At 40.7% G+C, this 20,269-nt stretch overlaps 1 protein-coding gene across 6 annotated transcripts in view; it reads right to left on the bottom strand.

Annotated features, from left to right (window-relative positions):
- The window catches only part of mycbpap (mycbp associated protein), a 34,141-nt gene that overhangs the window by 5,980 nt on the left and 7,892 nt on the right, over window positions 1–20,269 (bottom strand). The window contains exons 7-15 of one of the 6 annotated variants that reach the window (XM_087237942.1): window positions 18,564–18,679; window positions 16,689–16,839; window positions 14,763–14,866; window positions 4,809–4,915; window positions 4,275–4,383; window positions 3,835–3,997; window positions 2,108–2,181; window positions 1,913–2,026; window positions 1,027–1,311 (exon numbers count right to left, since the gene is read on the bottom strand). In XM_087237942.1, coding sequence (XP_087094068.1) covers window positions 1,027–1,311; window positions 1,913–2,026; window positions 2,108–2,181; window positions 3,835–3,997; window positions 4,275–4,383; window positions 4,809–4,915; window positions 14,763–14,866; window positions 16,689–16,839; window positions 18,564–18,679 — 1,223 coding nt within the window. Of the gene's footprint in view, window positions 1–1,026; window positions 1,312–1,912; window positions 2,027–2,107; window positions 2,182–3,834; window positions 3,998–4,274; window positions 4,384–4,808; window positions 6,702–6,818; window positions 7,221–14,762; window positions 14,867–16,688; window positions 16,840–18,563; window positions 18,680–20,269 lie in introns of those variants that run through there. The other 5 variants (XM_087237943.1, XM_087237944.1, XM_087237945.1 and 2 more) reach the window with 5 other exon arrangements.

Raw genomic sequence — 20,269 nt, 5'->3', positions numbered from 1 at the left:
GGGGTGTAAGAGAACTAGACAAGGATCAGAAAGCGAGCGGGATATTTATATTTGTTTATATTATTTGCTAAATGCTCGTGATGTTTAAAGGTACAGTTTATATATCTGACAGTTTGTATTAAATGACAAAATTGTATTACAAAAATAAATATAAATATATATATATATATATACACACATACATTTTAATATAAGAATTTTGCTGCTGTGAAGAAAATATTAAACTGTGTATGGAAAGCGTCGTCAATGCACCGTGATGCACAGAGATATCGAATTGAACCGAATTGATGGCATGATAATCGTAACCAAAGCGAACCATCAGACTAGTGTGGGTTCACACCTCTAATATATATGTGTGTGAGTGTGTGTGTGTGTGTGTGTGTGTGTGTGTTGCTACTACTTATTTAACTGTTATTAAAATATATTATTAATTGATTTAATAGTCAGGCCCATAGACAAGGAGGGTTTGGGTGGTTTGAAAGACCAGAAGTTAGATTATTATTATTATTTATTCATTTATTATTATTATGTTAGAATTTTTTTATTATTGAAATGGCCAAATTCTGACTAAAATAGTTGATTGTACTGTACTGGCCAGGGTTGCGTTTCCGAAATCAATTGTTAGCCAACTAAGGTTGTAAATTGTGTCGTTACAAGCATAGTTCATTGATTTGGTGTTTCCCATATCCATCGTTCCAACTAACATTCGCAAACTTGTATGCTTGCAACTACACCTGTAGAACTGTGGTTAAAGCATAGTTCCTGCTGTGTTCTTTTCCCAGTTATCCCCCCTATGCCCTATTATAACACTGATAAATGTTCAATAAATTGTTCATTGAATAAATTGTGCGAATGATTCATCCAATCAGATTTCAGATCCTGCAGTCTCAGTGTGATGGTGTCAGTTTTGGTGTAATGACACACACGTGTCCGTTCTGCAGTCTGACCATTCAGAACAGCACAATAGTGTGATGAATAATGAGTGTGTGTGTGTGTGTGTGCATGTGTGTGTGTGTGATGACGTACATTAGGATTGTGGGTGTGAAAGCGCTCCTCATCAGTGATATACAGCTCATCTGGAGATCGGGGTCTTTCTGGAGACTCGACTCCAGTCAGCAGATCCAGGATCAGCCGACTGCAAAAACACACACAGGCTTTCTGCTCCAGCTCCTTCTGCAAACACACACACACAAACACACACGCATATATGCACACACACACACATGCATTCACACAAGCACAAACAAACACACACACACATTCATGAAGATCCACAGACATGCACACACAAACACATGCATGCACACACACCTGCACACACATACATTTGCGCAAACATGCACACAAACATGCACACACACGGGCATACACACAACCATGTACACATACATACACACAAACATGCACACACACACATACACAGACAAAAACATGCACACACATACATTTGCGCAAACATGCACACACACACATACATACACGCAAACATGCACACATATACACGCAAACATGCACACAAACATGCACACACACACACATACACACAAAACATGTATACACACAGGCATGAACATAAACATGCACACACATACATACATGTGAACATGCACACAAACACACACACATACATACACACAAAACAGGCATACACATAAATACACGAGAACATGCACACACACACACACACACACACACACACACACACAAACATAAATAGACAAACATGCACACACACACACACATGCATGCATGCAGGCATACACACAAAAATGAACACACACAAACATGTACACACACATGCATACACACATATACACAAAAGGTGAGTTCCCAAGAATTTTATAGGATTAAATCAAATGTAAACACACACACAAAACACACATACATATACATTAAACACACACACACACACCTGCAGTGCCATCCTCTGCTCTGCACTTTTGTCCTGGTCTAAAGCCACGCCCCTCAGGATGACATGCACTGAAGCCCCGCCCATCAGCACCGGGTGTGTGTTCAGGCGCCAGACCTCGAGTCAAGTTCATGAACACAGTTACACCTCACACACTTTTATCAGGAGACATTCAATAGTGTTCATTAAGAGTGAGACCTCAGTCAAGATGCCTGCAGACGCGCTTTTGAAGGTCACACAGATGTGCTTGGTGCTGCTGGGTAAAATCACCGCTGAAGAAGAAACACACACACACACACACACACAAACAAACAGCAGAGCGAGTTTACACAAGACCCTGAGTGTGTTTAATTTTTTAGTGGAGAATAACGGTCTACACAGGAGTTAGCAAACTTATGTAGTCATGAAGAAGAATGTGCTGTCTATAATATTGTATGTGTCTAGATTATGGCATCTATATAATATTGATTTATATAACATGTTGATGGAGATATTCAGTTACAAAAGATTTATATTTCAAGAAGATGGATATATATTCATGAAGTAGTATGTGTGTGCGTGTCCCTGTAGTGTTGTTAACATGAAAGTGTGTGTGTGTACCTGTATAATAATATAAAATTATGCAAATTTGCATAAGTGGTGTGTGTCTGTGTGTGTGTGTGTTTCTTCATGTTAGTGGATGAGTGTGTGTGTGTATGTTATATCATTGCGTCTACAGAAGGACCCTGTAAACATGACAATCCATTGTGTGTGTGTGTGTGCATGTGTGTGTGTGCTTGTACCTCCAGTGTTGTTGACGTAGAAGTGTGTGTGTACCTGTATAATAATATAAAATAATGTTAATTTGCATAAGTGTTGTGTGTGTGTTTGCGTGTGTGTTTGTTTCTTTATGTTTGTGAATGTGTGTCATATCATTGCGTCTATGGGAGGACTCTATAAAACATGACATTCCATTGTGTGTGTGTGTGTATGATTGTACTTTCTGTGTTGTTAATACAGAAGTGTGTGTGTGCTTATAACTCCAGAGTTGATGAAATAGAAGTGTGTGTACCTGTATAATAATATAAAATAATGTTAATTTGCATAAGGGTTGGATGTGTGTGTGTGTGTGTGTGTGTGCTTGTGTGCTTGTTTCTTCATATCACACAGAGTGATTGTGTCTATGGAAGGAACCCATAAACCATGACAATCTATTGTGTGTGTGTGTGCTTGTAGCTACAGTGTTGTTGACATAGAAGTGTGTGTGTACCTAAATAATAATCTAAAATAATGTAAATTTGCTTAAGTGTTGTGTGTGTGTGTGTGTTTATTTGTTTGTTTCTTCATGTTTGTGGAAGGGTGTGTGTGTATGTGTGTGTGTATGTGTGTGTGTGTGTGTGTCATATCATTGTGACTATGGGAGGACCCCATAAAACATGACATTCCATTGTGTGTGTGTGAGATTGTACTTTAAGTTTTGTTAATATAGAAGTGTGTGTGTGTGTGTGTGTGTGTGTGTGTGTGTGTGTGTGTGTGTGTGTGCTTGTAACTCCAGTGTTTTTGAAATAGAAGTGTGTGTGTGTACCTATATAATAATATAAAATAATGTAAATTTGCATAAAGGTTGCGTGTATGTGTGTGTGTGTTTGTTTGTTTTTACACGTTTGTTGATGTGTGTGTGCGTTTGTGAATGTGTGTGTGTCATATCATTGCATCTATGGGAGAACCCTATAAAACATGACATTCCATTGTGTGTGTGTTTGTGTGTGTGTGTACCACCAGTGTTATTGAAATAGAAGTGTATGTGTGTGTGTGTGTACCTGTTGTGTTATTGAAATAGAAGTGTATGTGTGTGTGTGTACCTGTAGTGTTATTGAAATAGAAGTGTATGTGTGTGTGTGTACCTGTAGTGTTATTGAAATAGAAGTGTATGTGTGTTTGTGTACCTGTAGTGTTGTTGAAGTAGAAGTGTTGTGTGTGTGTTGGTGTCAGTTTCTCCCAGCTGTAGTAAATGACGGTGCTTCCTTCATTTTTCAGCTCCAGATCGGCGTTCACACTCTGACCTGTGACTGTTTCAAACATCAGTCTGACTGAGACGCCCTCTTGACCCTGAACACACACACACACACACACACACACACACACACACACACACACACACACACAATTTGTGTTCTCCGTGTGACCATCAGACGTAAATGTAAAAGATGTGTAGGAAACATAAAGAGCTGAAAATCCCACAGAGTTGCTTCACTTTTAAACACATCCCCTCTCAATCCCACATGACCGTAACACACACTTGTATATACGGTATGAGTGAGTCATGTGCTGATATAAGCCTCACACACACATATAAGCCTCACTCGTCCACCTTCAGCTCTTCTACCTGGTGGGAGGACGAGCTGCCGGTCCAACACAGCGCTTCTCCACACACACTCAGAGCGGGTCGCAGTTCCACGTCCATGATGATGTCATCAAACTGAGCCAGAGGGTCTCTGTGGGAGAGAGCAAACCATCAACATTCAGACTTGTGTGATATTTGGAGAGGCGTCCTCAAAACTGTTGATACTTCAATACATTTCGATACTGGAGCATCTAAGACGATACCGTCCCACTTTTATATCACAGCATCACTAGCCCTGAGTTCCTCATGGGATGTTTTTACCCTCAAGCTCATATGTTTTGCTTGCACATTATACACTGCAAAAATGCATAGATATGGTGTGTACATTTTCTGTGAACCCAGTATTAGTCTCAGCACATTTGAATATTTTAATCTCGCTGTATTGAAAATCGAATATCAGATCGAATGCCGAATGTGGATGTGTTTCGGTATTGAACTTTAGCATTTTTAATTTGCATTGTATTGCATCAAAGTTAGACGTTCCAGCATCATGACAACACTATTATGGAGGCGTACTGGTTTTCCTTCTGCTCTTCTTCTTCTTCTTTTTCCTGTCTCTCGTCCAGCAGAGGTGATGGTGGAACAGGCAGACCACAGCCCAGCACCTCCAGACCATCAACATCCTGACAAACAAACCACACACGAGCTCTATCAGGCATCTGCTTCTCCAAGACTACATGTTTAGTGTAGTGTAGTGTAGTGTAATATAGTGTAGTGTAGTGTAGTGTAGTGTAATGTGATGTATAGTAGTGTATTGGTCCAATAAGTCTACTTTGACGACTCTACTCAGCTCTGATTGGTCCAATGGTTCTATTGTGATGACTCTCCTCCGCTCTGATGGGTCAGATGGCTCTATTCTTTAAGCTCTACTCTGCTCTAATTGGTCTGATCGCTCTACTCTGATGGCTTTACTCAGCGCTGATTGGTCCAATCACTCTACTCTGATGGCTCTGCTCTGATGGCTCTACTCTGACAACTTTACTCTGCTCTGATTGGTCCAATGGCTCTACTTTGATGACTCTCCTCAGCTCTGATGGGTCAGATGGCTCTACTCTGCCCTGATTGGTCCAATGGCTCTACTCTGATGGATCTACTCAGCTCTGATTGGTCTAATGGCTCTACTCTGATGACTGTCCTCATCTCTGATTGGTCAGATGGCTTAATTCTGCTCTGATTGGTGAAATGGTTTTACTTTGATGACTCTACTCATCTCTGATTGGTCAAATGGTTAAATTCTGCTCAGATTGGTCAGATGGCTCTACTATGATGACTCTACTCTGCCCTGATTGGTCCAGTGGCTCTACTGGGATGGATCTACTCAGCTCTGATCGGTCAGATGGCTCTACTTTGCTTTGATTTGTCCAATTGCTGTACTCTGATGACTCTACTCTGCCCTGATTGGTCCAATGGCTCTATTCTGACGACTCTACTCTGCCCTGATTGGTCCAATGGCTCTACTCTGATGACTCTACCATGATTGGTCCAATGGCTCTACTCTGATGACTCTACTCTGCCCTGATTGGTCCAATGGCTCTACTCTGATTACTCTTTTCTGCCCTGATTGGTCCAATGGCTCTACTCTGATGACTCTGCCATGATTGGTCCAATGGCTCTACTCTGATGGATCTACTCAGCTCTAATTGGTCAGATGGCTCTACTCTGATAACTATCCTCAGCTCTGATTGGTCAGATGGCTTTACTCTGATAACTCTCCTCAGCTCTGATTGGTCAGATGGCTTTACTCTGATAACTCTCCTTAGCTCTGATTGGTCAGATGGCTCTACTCTGATAACTCTCCTCAGCTCTGATTGGTCAGATGGCTCTACTCTGATAACTCTCCTCAGCTCTGATTGGTCAGATGGCTCTACTCTGATAACTCTCCTCAGCTCTGATTGGTCAGATGGCTCTACTCTGATAACTCTACTTTGCTTTGATTGGTCCAATGGCTCTACTCTGATGCCTCTACTCTGCTCTAATTGGTCCAATGGCTCTACTCTAATGGCTCTACTCTGCTCTGATTGGTCCAGTGGCTCTACTATGATGACTCTACTCTGCTCTGATTGGTCCAATGGCTCTACTCTGATGACTCTACTCAGCTGTTATTGGTCAGATGGCTCTATTCTCCTCTGATTGATTGCATGGCTCTACTCTACTCTGATTGGTCAGAAGCCTCAGATTGATTTTTTCTTACTGTTTAAAGTGTGTGTTGGAAACTAAACTCCATTACCAGTACTTCTAAACACACACACACACACACACACACACAAGCATCAACAATGGCGTGAAGTGATTGTGAATCCACAGGTTTAAATTATTCAAAACGTGTTTGCGAGACCTGCGTAGGTTTGTTCAGGAGGTGAAGCTGGAATCACGGATGACTCAGAACAAGCAATTCACAATCTCATCTTTCTGTTGGGAGACGAAAACTGCATCTATCTGCACTCTGACCATTCACATTCACAAACAGCTAAATAACACACAGTGCATGATGGATAATATTTGAGCGAGCATAATAGGGGCACTCACAGACTCCGGCTGAGATGTTTCTTCAGGGAAAAACACCTCTGCTCTTTCATACATTTCCTGAAAAAGATTCATTATAAGAACTCAGAGGTCTCGATGTGAACTCTTGTACTGCGGCAGCCAGTGATTCATTCACTCTGTTTTAGTTTAAGAAACATCTTAAGCAAACTATTCTGGAGATGTCTGAAAAAGCAGAGCTGAGTGGAGCGAGAAGATGGGAAACTCTCCTGCTGAACGCCAGTGTGTTTGTGACTGTCTGAGAGGCTTCATTTGAGACAGCCGATCTGCAGATGAGCTACGACTGATTCAGAGAAGATGGAAAAGTACAGTGAGTCCAAAGAGAACAAACAGAGAGAACACACACACACACACACAAACATAAACACACACACATACACGTACACAGTTTGGTACAGAATCAACTAACCAGCTCAAAGAATCAGAAAGTGTAATTTTTAATAATAAAATTAAAAGAATTTACTTAAAATAAATCAAAAATAAATAATTCAATAAATAAATAAATAAAAATATATAAAAAATAAATATTAAAATTTATATATATGCCTAATTAATTAAGAACTAATTGACTTAATTTACCCAATTAACATAATAACCTAGTTAAATAACATTTAAATTATACTTTAAGCTGAACACTAGTAGCTTGCAATATTAGACAATTATTTTGAAACATCATCTTGTCAAAGACAACCAAAAATAGTGGGAAATAGTTCTTAAAATATTATACAAAAAAATTCACAGGTCTAATAATTTTGACTCACTAACTAACTAAAGGGTGGCGTGTGGGTTTCCACCAGGTGCTCCGATTTCCCCACAGTCCAAACACATGCGCTGTAGGAGAATTGATTAACTAAATTGTCTGTACGGTATGTGTGTGCGCGCGAATGAGTGTGTAAAGGTGTTTTCCAGTACTGGGTTGCAGCTGGCAGGGAATGCGCTGCATAAAGCATATGCTGGAAAAATTGGTGGTTCATTCCGCTGTGGCGACCACTGATTGGTAAAGGGACTAAGACGAAAAAGAAAATTAATGACAATAAATGTATGTATCTCTCTCTCTCTCTCTCTCTCTCTCTCTCTCTCTCTCTCTCTCTATATATATATATATATATATATATATATATATATATATATATATATATATAGGCAAGGCAAGTTTAATTATACGGCATGTTTCATACACAATGGCAACTCAAAGTGCTTTAAATAAACAAGAATAAAACAAACAAGTATAAGAAATTAATTAGAATTAATAACAAAATTGTAAAAAAATATTCAATTTTTCCATTTCCGCTTCTTTTGATTTTTTCTCTTTTTTAAAATTTGTATTTAATATTTTTCTACGACATATACATTTGGGTGTACTAGTTTTTGGACCGTTACCGTAAGTTATTTTGTTGGATAAGCTCCAGATCTGGCTTCAGTACTGACTAATCTAATGTATATGCATTAATATAATAAGAATTTAAAAGATGGATTTGTAAGGGGTGTACTTACATATGCTGAGCACAAGTCTATCTTTTAAATTCATGTTTAAATTCATAATCACTACTTTTTTTTCATTTTAGTTTAGAATGAACCGCTTCAGGGTTTGTTTGAAACCCTACTGAGACCACCTCTTCAAGCAGGTCCACTTTTGGTGCGCACTCGAGTACAATTGCTGCATTCACACCTGCCCAAAAGAACCGCACCAAGAGGGAAAATCAACTCTAGTGCGATTCAACCCAACTAAATAAGGCAAGTGTGAAAACACCCTCAGTCTCTATTTCAGTTGTCACCACAGTGGAATGAACCGCCAACAGTTCCAAAGTTTTTCGCAGGGGATGTCATTCCAGCTGCAACCCAGTACTGGAAAACACTCATACACTCTCACATTCACACACACACTCATACACTAAGGCCAATTTAGTTATCAATCCCCCTATAACGCATGGACTGTTGGGGAAACCCACGCCAAAACAGGGGGAGCATGCAAACTCCACACAGAAACGACAACTACCCAGCTGGGACTCGAACCAGTGACCTTCTTGCTAAGGTGAGAGTAAGCCACCATGCCACCCTCTTTAAAACATTACTTGCTTTCGTTTTCCAAACACAGCCAATCAAAATGCAACACTTAATCAGCAGATCACACACACACACACACTCCTCACATGTGCAAACCCAAATTTCTTAACTGATCACTCACCAATCACTCCTTTGCTAAAACTAGTTTGGCCAACTCTGGAAAATCGTGGTGAAATCTTCCTTGCCTCATTAAAACGAGCCCAATGTAACCTTTAACACACTGACTTTAAAGAGTCAGCCAGTCTTAATGAAATAAACTGCTTGATAATCAGTTTAGGAGCAGTCTTACACAACCGTCCCCACATTTCCGAATCTCCACCATCATTTACATGCAGCACTCTCACCGCAGACCCTCATTGTTTAATAATTGTACATTAAATAAACCGATGAACATGTTCTGTCCCTGTTCCCTCCAAACGATAACAGCCAAGCCTTCAGGGACTACCATGGCATGATGAACAGCCTCATTGCTCTCGTTCTCTCTTTAATAAGGAGCTGAAGAAGCTGATAATGCTGGTAATCAGAGCAGGAGATGCAGGCTTGGTCTCTGCGGGGCTGATGGGAACATGTGTGCTGCTGAATAATAAACACAATCACACACTATCAACGTCTAGAGACCCGCATTACGACCCGCAGGACAGATTAAGGGGTCTCGAAATGAGCGGAAAACAGGACATTAACACCTCCAGGAGACCCTCGGGCTGCATTTATGCCAATCTGCTGCACGTGATGAGCAGATTTTCAGTCTCTCTGCTTGTGTGTCGGGCTGTTATCTCCGGCACGTGCTGTAAATGCACTGTAAGAATAGCTTGAGAGCGCTAATGATCGCCCTTCAGTCTGTCGCTCGCATTTGAGTTTTGCCAGCTCTCGGTTTGTGCAACGAAGGGTTTAAAGCGCATGTGATGTCCACTTCTACACAATGATCTGTGACGGATTTAGCCCGTGTGCAGACGACATTCACACTTCAGCTCATCATTAGCTCATTGCGGATGTTTGTTATTAGATTGTGCTTTAAAAGTGGGATTTTAAAAACTTTCTTGCTTGTTAAGGCTGATGTGGTTAAAGCAATATAATATGTTATTAATACGCAACTAATAATGATTTATTAGAAGATAAAGCACACTATAAGTGGTGATAATTTTTTAATAACTCAAGATTACAGTTCGTAATTAAACATACAATCAAAAGTAGGAATTTAAAATGCTTTTAAAAGAGCTCGTTAAGGCTTACTTAATATAAAATTATAGTGCAAAAATACACTCACTGGCCATTTTATTAGGTACACCTGTCCAACTGCTTGTTAACGGAAATTTCTAATGCATTTAGGCATGTAGACATGATTAAGAGGATCAGTTCAAAGCGAGCATCAGAATGGGCAAGAAAGTGACTTTGAATGTGGCAAGCTTGTTAGTGCCAGACGAGCTGCTCTGAGTATTTCAGAAACTGCTGATCTACTGGGATTTTCATGCACAACCATCACTAGGGTTTACAGAGAATGGTCTGATAAAGAGGAAATATCCAGTGAGCGGCAGTTCTGTGGAAGCAAACGCCTTGTTGATGGTCAGAGGAGAATGGCCAGACTGGTTCTAGATGATAGAAAGGCAACAGTAACTCAAATAAGCACTCGTTACAACCGAGCTCTGCAGAAGAGCATCTCTGAACACACAACACGTCCAAACTTGAGGCGGATGGGCTACAGCAGCAGAAGAGCACACCGGGTGCCGCTCCTGTCAGCTAAGAACAGGAAACTGAGGCTACAATTCACACAGACTCACCAAAACTGGACAATAGAAGATTGGAGAAACGTTGCCTGCTCTGATGAGTCTCCATTTCTGCTGACACATTCGGATAGTCGGCTCACAATTTGGCCTCAACAACATGAAGGCATGGATCATCCTGCATTGTATCAGCGGTTCAGGCTGGTGGTGGTGGTGTAATGGTGTGGGGGAGATTTTCTTTGGGTCCATTAGTACCAATTGAGCATGGTGTCAACGTCACAGCCTACCCGAGTATTGTTGCTGACCATGTCCATCCCTTTATGAGCACAGTGTCTCCATCTTCTGATGGCTACTTCCAGCAGGATTTATTGCTCTCTATTTTCATCACCAGCTCCTCAATTGGAGGCCATGGTGCTCCACTGGAAAAAGGTGTTTGCCATCTCCAGGTTGGAGGAAAGTCCTTACCCCAGGTGGAGTAGTTCAAGTATCTCAGGGTTTTGTTCAAGAGTGAGGGAAGGATGGAGCGTGAGATTGACAGGCGGATTGGTGCAGCGGCAGCAGTAATGCGGTCAATGTACCAGTCCGTTGTGGTAAAGAAGGAGCTGAACCGAAAGGCAAAGCTCTCGATTTATCGGTTAATCTACTTTCCTACTCACATCTACAGTCATGACCAAAAGGACAAGATCTTGAATACAAGCAGCCGAAATAAGTTTCCTTCACAGGGTGGCGGGGTGCACCCTTATAGAAAGGGGGTGAGAAGTTCTGACAGTTCTGAAGTTCTGGGTGGAGCTCAGAGTAGAGCTGCTGCTCCTCCACATTGAGAGAAGTCAGCTGAGGTGGCTCTGTCATCTGTTTCAGATGCCTCCAGAACGCCTGCCTGGGGAGGTGTTCCAGGCATGTCCCACTGTGGGGGGAGGCCTCGGGGAAGACTCAGGACACGCTGGAGGGACTATAGCCCCTTTCACACAGTGATACCGGTAAATATCTGGAAAATTTCCGGAACGACTTTACCGGTATATTCAAAAAAGCGCTGTTCACACAGGCGAGGACGTTACGGAAATTTTCCGGAAAAGAGCATTCACACATCCATTCCAAAATACCGGTAAATTCTGACATCATTCACCACAAATGAGCTTTAAACGGCTGCGCTTGTATTTGTAAACATTTGACTAAATTACAAACTCTGTGGATGATCAATATTGTGAACAACTTTCGCAGGATCACTTTCGCATGTCGAGATGTTCATAATATGTGCGTGTGCAGGCGCTCACAGGCTGTTTCACAGGCACACGCAAAGCTTGAAGGTAAACAAACAACGGCTTATCATAAGCATCTCATCGATGATTATTTGCACAGTTGGCATTAAGAAGAACATATAAACGTGATCTGACTAACTTCTAGCAGCTAAATGTGTCTGGAAAAATATTCAAAGGCTTTTATTCTCACAAACCACGCGGGCGTAAATGCGTCTGACTGTTGTGATTGGCTAAAGCAGACGTCTCATGTCAGCACGTTCTAGACGTGCACGCGCTTATTACGGAAATCTTACTTCTGCATTCACACAGCGCAGCATTCCGGCAAATTACCGGTAATGTTACAACTTCTCTTTCCGGAAAATAGCCAGAACGAATTTACCGGTATTTTCAAAAAGGACCTGCTCACACATAAAAGGTCTTATGTCTACCAGCTGGTCTGGGAACGCCTGGGGATCCCCCAGGAGGAGATGAAGGAAGTGTCTGGGGAGAGGGAAGTCTGGGGTTCTCTCCTAAGACTACTGCCCCCGTGACCCGGCCCCATATAAGCGGATGAAAATGACATGATATTTTCATCATCATTACTCTAGTTTTCAGTCTCATGTGATTCTTCAGAAGTCAGTATAATTAACAGATATGATGATCAATGATAATAGATATTTTTTGTTGGAAACATCAGAATTGTTTGACGAAAAGGAAGAAATTTGAAAGAAAACTTTCATTATAGAAACAGAAATCTAACACTTTCTAGCACGTTTTGTCCTTTAGTGTCACTGTTTGATTGATTGAATGCCGCATTTCTGAATATAAGTGAAGAAAGGAACCAAACCGAGGCCCTGACATGACTGTTTTAACATCCTGAATAGATTTTTATTCATTCTGTTTCACATTCATGCATTTGGCAGATGCTTTTATACCACAAAGTGTTCAAGGTTAGATTTTCATGAGTTCTCTTGGCATTAGGAGTGTTTTCCTCTGCAGTCTGATCTACAGGAATGCATTTCATCTTTATAAACCTAGAGAAACACCTACATGCACCAAACTTTAAGAGTTCTATTGTGATTAAAGACACAAGACGCAGGTCAGCGTCTGGAGGATGAGACTTTAAAACAACTTTAACTTCAAGTGCTGGGAGTGCTTGTGTGCATGTGCTTGTGTGTATGTGTGTGTGTATTTGTACATGTGCTTGTGTGTATGCATGTTTGGTGTGTGTGCGTATTTGTACATGTACATGTGGGTGTGTGTATGCCGGTTTGGTATGTGTTTGTACATATGCATTTGTGCATACATGTTTGTGTGTGAGCCTGCATCTGCACTTGTGCATGTGTGTATGGATGTTTGTGTGTGTGTGTTTGTACGTGCTTGTGTGTATGCATGTTGTGTATGTGTTTGCATTTGTGCGTGTGTTTGTTTGTGTGCTTGTACATGTGCGCATGTGCATACATGTTTGTGTATGTGTGTGTCTGTATATGTGTGTGCATTTGTGTGTTTACATTTTTGTGTGTGTGTTTGCCTGTACATGTGCATACATGTTTGTGTGTGTGTGTGTGTGTGTGTGTGTTTATATATGTGTGTGCATTTGTGTGTTTACATTTTTGTGTGTGTGTGCTGGTACATGTGTGCATGTGCATACATGTTTGTGTATGTGTGTGTGTTTGTGTGTGAGTCTGCATGTGCGCTTGTGTGTGTGTTTGCATGTTTGAGTGTTTGTTTGTACATGTGGTTTTGTGTATGCATGTTTGTGCATGTGTGTGTATGAGCCTGCATATGCGCTTGTGTGTGTGTTTGCTTGTACATGTGTGCATGTGCATACATGTTTGTGTTTGTGTGTTTGTATATGTGTGTGCATTTGTGTGTTTACATTTTTGTGTGTGTGTGTGTGTGTGTGTGTGCTGGTACATGTGTGCATGTGCATACATGTTTGTGTATGTGTGTGTGAGCCTGCATGTGCGCTTGTGTGTGTGTGTTTGCATGTTTGAGTGTGTGTTTGTACATGTGCTTGTGTGTATGCATGTTTGTGCATGTGTGTGTATGAGCCTGCATGTGCGCTTGTGTGTGTGTGTTTGCATGCTTGTGTGTATGTTTGTGTGCTTGTATATGTGTGCGTGTGCTTATTCGTGTTTAAATGTGTGTGTGTGTTTGTACATGTGCTTGTGTGTATACATGTTTGTGTATGTATGTGTGTGTTTGTTTGTGTGTGTGTTTGCATGTTTGTACATGTGTGCATGTGCTTGTGTGTATGCATGTTTATGCATGTGTGTGTGTTTGAGCCTGCATGTGCGCTTGTGTGTGTGTTTGCAAGTTTGTCTGTGTGTTTGTGCGTGTTTATGCATGTTTGAGAGTGTGTGTGTGTGTGTGTGTGTGTTTGTGTGTTTGTACATGTGCTTGTGTGTATGCATGTTTGTGTATGTATGTGTGTGTTTGTTTGTGTGTGTGTTTGCATGTTTGTACATGTGTGCATGTGCTTGTGTGTATGCATGTTTGTGCATGTGTGTGTGTTTGTGTTTGAGCCTGCATGTGCGCTTGTGTGTGTGTTTGCATGTTTGTCTGTGTGTTTGTACATGTGCTTGTGCGTGTTTATGCATGTTTGAGTGTGTGTGTGTGTGTGTGTGTGTTTGTGTATGTATGTTTCTGTATGCTTGCATTTGTGTGTGAGCCTGCATCTGCACTTGTGTGTGTGTGTGTGTGTGTTTGCATGTTTGTGTGCTCGCATAAGTGTGCATGTGCTTAAGCTTATGCATGGGTGTTTGTGTGTGTGTGTTTGTCTGTTTGTTTGTGTGCTTATGCTTGTTTGAGAGTGTGCTTATACATGGGCTTGTTTATGTGTGTGTGTTTACATGTTTGTGTGCTTGTATATGTGTGCATGTGTGTATGTGTATGTGTGTGTGTCTTACAGGTGGACTGAAGTCTCTCAGCATGTCCTTGAGTTCTCTCCGCCGCTGCTGCAGATACAAACTCTGCTGCCAAACACTGTTCACTGCATCACCTTGAACATCACCTGCAGGCACACACACACACACACCATCAGCTATAATCACAACAAACACATTACACAAATGACACCTGTGCTCTATGTATGATATTTAAGTAAGACGAGCGGTGATTGTGTTAAAGGAAGAAGGATAGCAGACAGATGATTCCCTTCGCTTTGACTGAATCACGACGAATGATCTTCTGATTGAGTCTAATATAAAGCAAGAGCATCCTCCATCTTTGGTTGTCATGATGAACACGGTTGCTATGGAGACTGAACATGTGGGATGGATTATAAGCTGCGTCATTATAATGTTTACAAAATGCACCGAACAAACTCGTCTGTGAGAAACTGGTCATTTGCAATCTGTAGTTACAGTTATGCAATCATAAGATCTTGAGAAATGAAGCATGTGGTTCTGTCACATGTGGACTTTGCCGTTTAAGCATACTAAATGTTATATGCAACGTCAAATGAAAGTCAGGAAAACTTTTGATAGTTTACGTATGTGACTTTAGTTGACATCGGATTCGACATATCAAGCTTTCATGGCTTATAGAGTGAGAACAGAAGCAATTCAGTGCAGAAACTGATATTTAAATGAACAAACATAACATTATAATATATAGTATGCAGTGTGTAGTATGCAGTGTGTAGACTATTTTGCTGTGTGTACTGTGTGGTATGCAGTGTGTGGTATATAAAGTGTATTATGCAGTATATACATCATAGTTTATAGTATATAATGTAGAATGTAGTGAATGTTGTTTTGTGTATTGTGTAGTATGCAGGGTGTAGAATGTAGTATGCAGTGTATGGTATGCAGTATGTATTGTGTAGAGTGTAGAATACAGTGTAGTGTGAACAGCCAAGTATGCAGTGTATGGTATGGAGGGTGTATTGTGTGGAGTGTAGAATGTAGTGTGTAGCATGTAGTGTGTAGAATGCAGAGCATAGTATGCAGTATGTATTGTGTAGAGTGTAGAATACACTGTGGTGTGTACAGCGTAGTATGCAGTGTATGGTATGGAGTGTGTATTGTGTGGAGTGCAGAATATAATGTGTAGCATGCATTGTGTAGAATGTTGTGTGTAGAATGTAGTGCATAGGATGCAGTATGTATTGTGTAGAGTGTAGAAAACAATGCAGTGTGTAGTATGCAGTGTATAGTATGGCGTGTGTATTGTGTAGAGTGTAGAATGTAGTGTGTAGCATGTAGTGTGTGGAATGTTGTGTGTAGAATGTAGAACCTAGTATGCAGTATGTATTGTGTAGAGGCTAGAAAACAGTGCAGTGTGTAGAGTGTATTGTTTAGAGGGTAGTATGTCATGTGACCTGTGTAGTGTAGTATGCAGTGAATTGTAGTTTGCATTATGTAGAGTGTAGTATGGAGTGTGTAATTTGCTGTGTGCAGTGTGTAGTATGCAGTGTGTGGTATATAATGTCTTATTTGTAGTATGTATATTGTTGTTTATAGTATCTAATATGGAATGTAGTGAATATTGTGTAACGTGTAGTGTGTAGTATGCTATGTGTAGACTGTAGTGTAGTACGCATTGTGTAGAATGTAGTGTGTATTGTTTAGCCTTGTGTATTGTGTAGTAGGCAGTGTGTAGTATTCAGTATGTATTGTGTAGGGTGTTGAATGCAGTGTAGTGTGTAGCATGTAGTATGCCATGTGTACTGTGTAGCGTAGAATGCAGTGTGTAGTGTGCAGTTATTGTAAAGTGTAGTATGCAGGGTGTACTGTGCAGAGTGTAGTATGCAGCATGTAGTATATAGTAGAGTGTGGCATGCAGGGTGTAGTGTGCAGAGTGTAGTGTGCAGTATGCAGTATGCAGTTTACCTGTCTCCAGGCGTGTGCTGATTGGCTGAGCGATGCGTGTGAGTTCAGCAGGGTTTCCTCTCTCAGTCTGTGTGAGTGTGGCTGTTATTCCACTCATCTCGTCTCCATAATGCTGCGGGATGCTCCAGAACTCACTGCCCACACGCCGACCCTACACACACACACCAGCAAACAGCACTCAGCAGTGTGTGAAGAAGAGAAATCCTGCGTTCAGCTTTATATGCTTAAAGAGGTGTTAAAGTCAGAATGAAATCAACATGTTCTCTTCTTATTTGAATATGCATCTAGTATTGCTTGTCATAAATTATGTAACGTTCCCTCCCTCTTTTTGAAACGACTTGTCTTCACTTCTCGTCACATGGAATGGCTTTAGGGTGGGGCTATCAGTACCTTAGGGTGGGGCTATTAGTCCTTTAGTGCAGGGCTATCAGTGCTTTAGTATGGGCCTATCAGTAATATAGTATGGAGTTATCAGGGCTTTTGGGCGGTGCTTTCAATGCTTTAGGGTGGGGCTATCAGTCATTTAAGGCGGGGTTATAAAGGCTTTAGGGCAGGGCTATCAGTCCAATGGGCGGGGCTATCAGTCCTTTAGGGCAGGGCTATAAGTAATTTAGGATGGGGTTATTAGGGCTTTAGGGCAGTGCTGTCATTGCTTTAGGGTGGGGCTATCAGTAATTTAGGGTGGGGTTATCAGGGCTTTAGGGCAGTGCTGTCATTGCTTTAGGGTGGGGCTATCAGTAATTTAGGGTGGGGTTATAGGGGATTTAGGGCAGTGGTATCAGTCCATTAGGGCAGGGCTATCAGTAATTTAGGATGGGGTTATCAGGCCTTTAGGGCAGTGCTATCAATGCTTTAGTATGGGCCTATCAGTAATTTAGGATGGGGTTATCAGGGCTTTTGGGCGGTGCTATCATTGCTTTAGGGTGGGGCTATCAGGAATTTAGGATGGGGTTATAAATGCTTTAAGGCAGGGCTATCAGTCCTTTAGGGCAGGGCTATCAGTAATTTAGGCTGGGGTTATCAGGGCTTTAGGGCAGTGCTATCAGTACATTAGGGTGGGGCTAGCAGTTGTTTAGAGCGGGGCTATCAGTGCTTTAGAGTAGGGCTTTTTTAGTGCTTTAGAGTAAGGCTATCAGGGCTTTAGGGCGGGGCTATCAGTGCTTTAGGTTGGGGTTATAATGGCTGTAAGGCGGGGCTATCAGTTCATTATGGTTGGGCTATCAGTCTTTTAGGGCGGGGCTATCAGTCCATTAGGGCAGTGTTATCAGATGTTTAGGGCAGGGTCATCAGTCATTTAGGGCAGGGTTATCAATGCTTTAGGGTGGGGCTATCAGTTGTTTAGGGCAGGGTTATCAGTGCTTTAGGGCGGGGCTATCGGTCATTTAGGGCAGAGTTATAACGGCTTTAGGGCAGGGCTATCAGTCCATTAAGCCAGGGTTATCAGTCGTTTAGGGTTGGGTTAGCAGGGCTTACGGGCGGGTTACTTAACTCAAGATTTTGCTGAGTTTATTTTTTGCTGATAACAAATAATATAGTGTCTAGAATTATCAAACTTTTCTAAATATTTTATGTGAATATGCTGCTTTTCTATAAAATTAAAATCTGATCAATCATTAAGTGCTCTCTAGTATCTCTGTTTTCATTTGATGCACCTGAGCTAAATCACTCTCACTGGCATAGCTGTGATAAAATCAACACCCTATTGGATGGTTTTCATAAAGGAGGAGGGGCTACTATATGTCTCGCCCTGTCTTCATGTTTCAGTAGAAATTATGTTATACATCGAACAATACTGCACATTTCAAAGCCCTTCACAGGATCTTCAACACATATTTCTGAGATTCAGACACAGTGTGCAGTGACTGCTGGACTGACATGCTCAGTGTAAACAGCAGCCAGTCCTCGATCAATCAGAGTCCTCTGCTCCTGAACACTTCTGAATCTGCTGGAGCGGTTCATTAATAAAGAGCCCGCCGGCTTCTGCAGGAACCCTGAAACACACACACAAACACACACACACACCTAATACAGCACATCATCCAGTTACAAAACACACAGTCTGAAGAGGTGTGTTTTATGTAATGATAATAGGCCAAACACACACACAGATAAAGGCTGGCTATAGGAAATGGCCTTTAATGCAGTCTGGAGTGGGCTGAAGCCTTTACTGACTCATTTTAGCACAGATTCTCCATATATGGAGCCCGAATGAAGACCCTACAGCTTTATTCTGATGTTAGGATGAACATCTGACTCTGAATGCAGCAGTTTATACATTAGGGATGAACACTAAATGCGAAAATTGAATTCCTTTTCAAATAGATTGTTCAACACGTTTATAATAGAGCTGTCAATAGATTAATCACATCCTAAATACAATATTGTATTTATATATGTGCAATATTTTTACACAGTTAGTAAACACAGACATCATTTTAGATGTAATTTATTACCATTACTCTTTCTTTCTTGATTTTTATTCCAGTCAAACTCAAAGAAATATATAAATATATGAAGACAAATATGATAGGAAATTCTGTGAGAATGTGAAACAATGAAATAAATAAAATGAAGTCTTGAAAAAAGCCTTTTCCTATTATATTTGTAAAAATATTTGTAGTATTAAGATATATATATATATATACTGTATATCAGAGGTCGCATTAACCGAATATTTTCCCTCATTGACAGATTTTTTTCAGCAGTGACAGAAAAATCTGAATGTAATCCGTCATTTTTTTGACGGATTATGCTGAGGGTGATCTATTGTAATTTGTAGCTAACTGTAATTCCCAGTCCTGTCAAGCTGATGGCGATTGCCCTTGTTTTGTCTTCTCTTTGTCACCGCTGCATACAGTTGCAAAAATCTCACAGCAGCTGAGTGTGAGAAGTGTCTTTAAACGGCCAAATAGTTGTGATATTAATAATAAAGGTGAAAAAAGAAGTGATGTGGTGGACGATAAAGAACAAACAGACAAAAATCCTCAGTCACCGACAGCTGTTACGGCCAACCAAGCGGCAACAAGGAGGTCAGGTGGTTTGAAGTGCGTTGTGAGCACCATGCACTAGAATCCAAATGATTTAGTTTAATTCTTTCTCAACAGTTAATGAGAGAAAACGTTTCCCTGCAACGAGTTTTACGGCAATCCGTGTTTTAGGTGTATTACGGTAGGGGAAGCCCTAACATGTTTGTGATGTACATGTAAGATGCACCGGGGTGTGAAATCTAAGAAGGAGAGAAAAAGTAAGTTTGTGCATAAAAGTAAGAGTTATACAATCTTTCTTTGGCTCAATCCCCATCGTTTTAGATCTGTTCTAGATCTTATCTGGACGAGAGACCAAAATAAAGAAGCTTTATTTGTATGATTTGTGTCATTGTCATTGTGTCAGATTGCACACCTAATAGTAGGTTACCTAATATTGTAAACAAGATATAAATATATTTTATATATATATATATATATATATATATATATATATATATATATATATATATATATATATATATATATATATATATATACTTTTTTTTTTTATAACAAAATTTCCTGCAAATTTCTGGGATTTACCATCACTAAATT

This window comes from Danio rerio, chromosome 1, assembly GCF_052040795.2.
Source record: "Danio rerio strain M-AB ecotype USA chromosome 1, GRCz13ab, whole genome shotgun sequence".
Classification (NCBI taxonomy): domain Eukaryota; kingdom Metazoa; phylum Chordata; class Actinopteri; order Cypriniformes; family Danionidae; genus Danio; species Danio rerio.
This window is presented reverse-complemented; position numbering and strand designations above follow the sequence as displayed.